The sequence below is a fragment of the Sinocyclocheilus rhinocerous genome, unplaced genomic scaffold, assembly GCF_001515625.1.
Source record: "Sinocyclocheilus rhinocerous isolate Xijiao unplaced genomic scaffold, SAMN03320098_v1.1 scaffold1043, whole genome shotgun sequence".
In the NCBI taxonomy this organism is placed as follows: Eukaryota; Metazoa; Chordata; class Actinopteri; order Cypriniformes; family Cyprinidae; genus Sinocyclocheilus; species Sinocyclocheilus rhinocerous.
Window position 1 is genome coordinate 1,832,769 of NW_015642610.1, and position 2,224 is coordinate 1,834,992.

Here is a 2,224-nt window from a genome sequence, read left to right on the forward strand (position 1 = left end):
TTAAAAAAAAAAAAAAATATATATATATATCTAGAGTGTCAATATCAGGTCTTAAACATCTATGACCTTTCCCCTCTAAATAAACACGGTTTAAGGTATCTTCATGACCTTATACCTTGTCGTTATACTTTATTATTATTCTGCATATTATTTAGAATAAATGTGTGGATTCAAAATGTCGCTAAAAAACTAATATTTAAGTAACCCTCCTCCAGGTTTTTTTCTTTTAATATAAGTTCACCGCTCACTTTTGAGTGATTTTATCCCAGTTCTCCTTCACAAAATCCCAAGCGTAGAGGTAGCCAGCAAAGTTCTTGCAAATTGCGTTGATCACCAAAGGAAATTCTTGAGTTTGAATCTCACTTCCATCAAGACTTTTCTGTAGAATCCTTAAAGGGAAAGACAAATTAAATTCAGGTATGTCTGTACTGACATCTCAAAAGAATTTTCCCTCTAACGGAACATGCTGCCGGCCTTACCAAATGATTTTCAGTATATCCTGAGTGCTGGCCAAAGCTTCCAGTGTCTTGCGTTTCTCTTGGTCATTGATGGAGTGTTTATATGTGTCTAGAAGCTTACCCCATCCTTCATCGGTCTGAGCAGCCACTTTGAAGACTGTTCTCATGAGATCGCTGGGAATCCTAAAACAACAAGGCATATCACATGACGTTCCTCTGTTCTCAAGAAATACTGCAGTGAAGAGTACAAAAGTCAAGAGCTTTAGACAACAGCTCTTTCCTTCTCCGTTTTGCGAATCACAAGATTAGAAGACAAGTTAGTAGTTAATGAAGAGTAGGGCTGCACGATAAATCGCATGCGATATTTAATGCGCATCTTGTCAGTAAAGCCATTCTGTAATCAGCGGTAAATCTCCATCACGTGCGGGCTTTCACATTGAGCAGCATTAACTACACAGAGCCGCGTTTCTCTTGGTCATTGATGGAGTGTTTATACGTGTCTAGAAGCTTACCCCATCCTTCATCGGTCTGAGCAGCCACTTTGAAGACTGTTCTCATGAGATCGCTGGGAATCCTAAAACAACAAGGCATATCACATGACGTTCCTCTGTTCTCAAGAAATACTGCAGTGAAGAGTACAAAAGTCAAGAGCTTTAGACAACAGCTCTTTCCTTCTCCTTTTTGCAAATCACAAGATTAGAAGACAAGTTAGTAGTTAATGAAGAGCAATCCAAATAATTCAGCCAAGGGTCAATCACCACACAAACTTACTGAGAAGTCTTGTTGGAAGAGAACCACTGATCAAACAGATGATTGGCCTGTGTTGAGCAGTTACGAATGTTAAGGGAACATGCCATCTCCAGCAGGGCAGACCGAAGCGTCATCTTTGACACAGAAGATTCCAGGTCCCATGACTGATTTGCCATTAAACTTCCGAAATGGTCATCAATGTAACTCTGCAAAGATTGAATTCCAAAAAAACATTCAAACAAGTTTTAGCACTAAATACGTTTTTATAAGATGAAATAAAAAGCCCCTTTCACACAGTAATATCAGTAAATTGCATAATAACGACTAAATACAAAAATGCGCCGTTCACACAGGCAATGACATTCTGTCTTTTTACCGGTAAAGCACCATTCACACATCAGTTTCAAAATGTTATGACTGGCCCAGTGTATACATCTTACGTCAGCGCGTTCTGCTCATACTCAAGGATTAGGTGTGTTGGACTTGAAGTGGTGCTGCACAGACCGATCGGCGTTTGACATCAAATTACCTCGAGAGGGATTCGAAAGCATGCGGAGTCGGTCTGCTCTCTATAGCTCTCGTGGTACTTTGATGTCAAACATCGATTGGTCTGTTATTATTGGGAGATGCGAGGGTCTGTATTACTTACCATTGGAAAAAGCGTAACAGCTAACTTCACGTGAGGCACCTCAGCCAATTATACAATGGCCTCTGGTCACCTTCCCTGCGTACCGCAGCTTAGCATTAGCCGTTACACTTTTTTGGCTAAAGGTAGGGATAGGCGATACCACTTATTTTGTTTTCGATACGATACTGATATTTTTAAAGGCCAGTATCGTCGATATCGATACCGATACGATACTTATAAACTGAACTTTTAAATTATGAAATTTATGAAATTATTAAATTACCAAGAGTAAAATGGGTAATGATAACCACTTAACTTTATAATTGAAATGCATTTTAACATTCAATACACCTTAATTGCAACTTATTAGGTTATATTTTTGTTTACA

The 2,224-nt window shown here is 38.8% G+C and overlaps 1 protein-coding gene across 1 annotated transcript in view; it reads right to left on the reverse strand.

The window, feature by feature from the left end:
- LOC107756310 (leucyl-cystinyl aminopeptidase-like) overlaps nucleotides 1-2,224 on the reverse strand; it is a 20,920-nt gene that overhangs the window by 3,756 nt on the left and 14,940 nt on the right. Inside the window, exons 14-16 of the mRNA XM_016573353.1 lie at nucleotides 1,230-1,414; nucleotides 480-641; nucleotides 249-389 (exon numbers count right to left, since the gene is read on the reverse strand). Coding sequence (XP_016428839.1) covers nucleotides 249-389; nucleotides 480-641; nucleotides 1,230-1,414 — 488 coding nt within the window. The remainder of the gene's footprint in view (nucleotides 1-248; nucleotides 390-479; nucleotides 642-1,229; nucleotides 1,415-2,224) is intronic.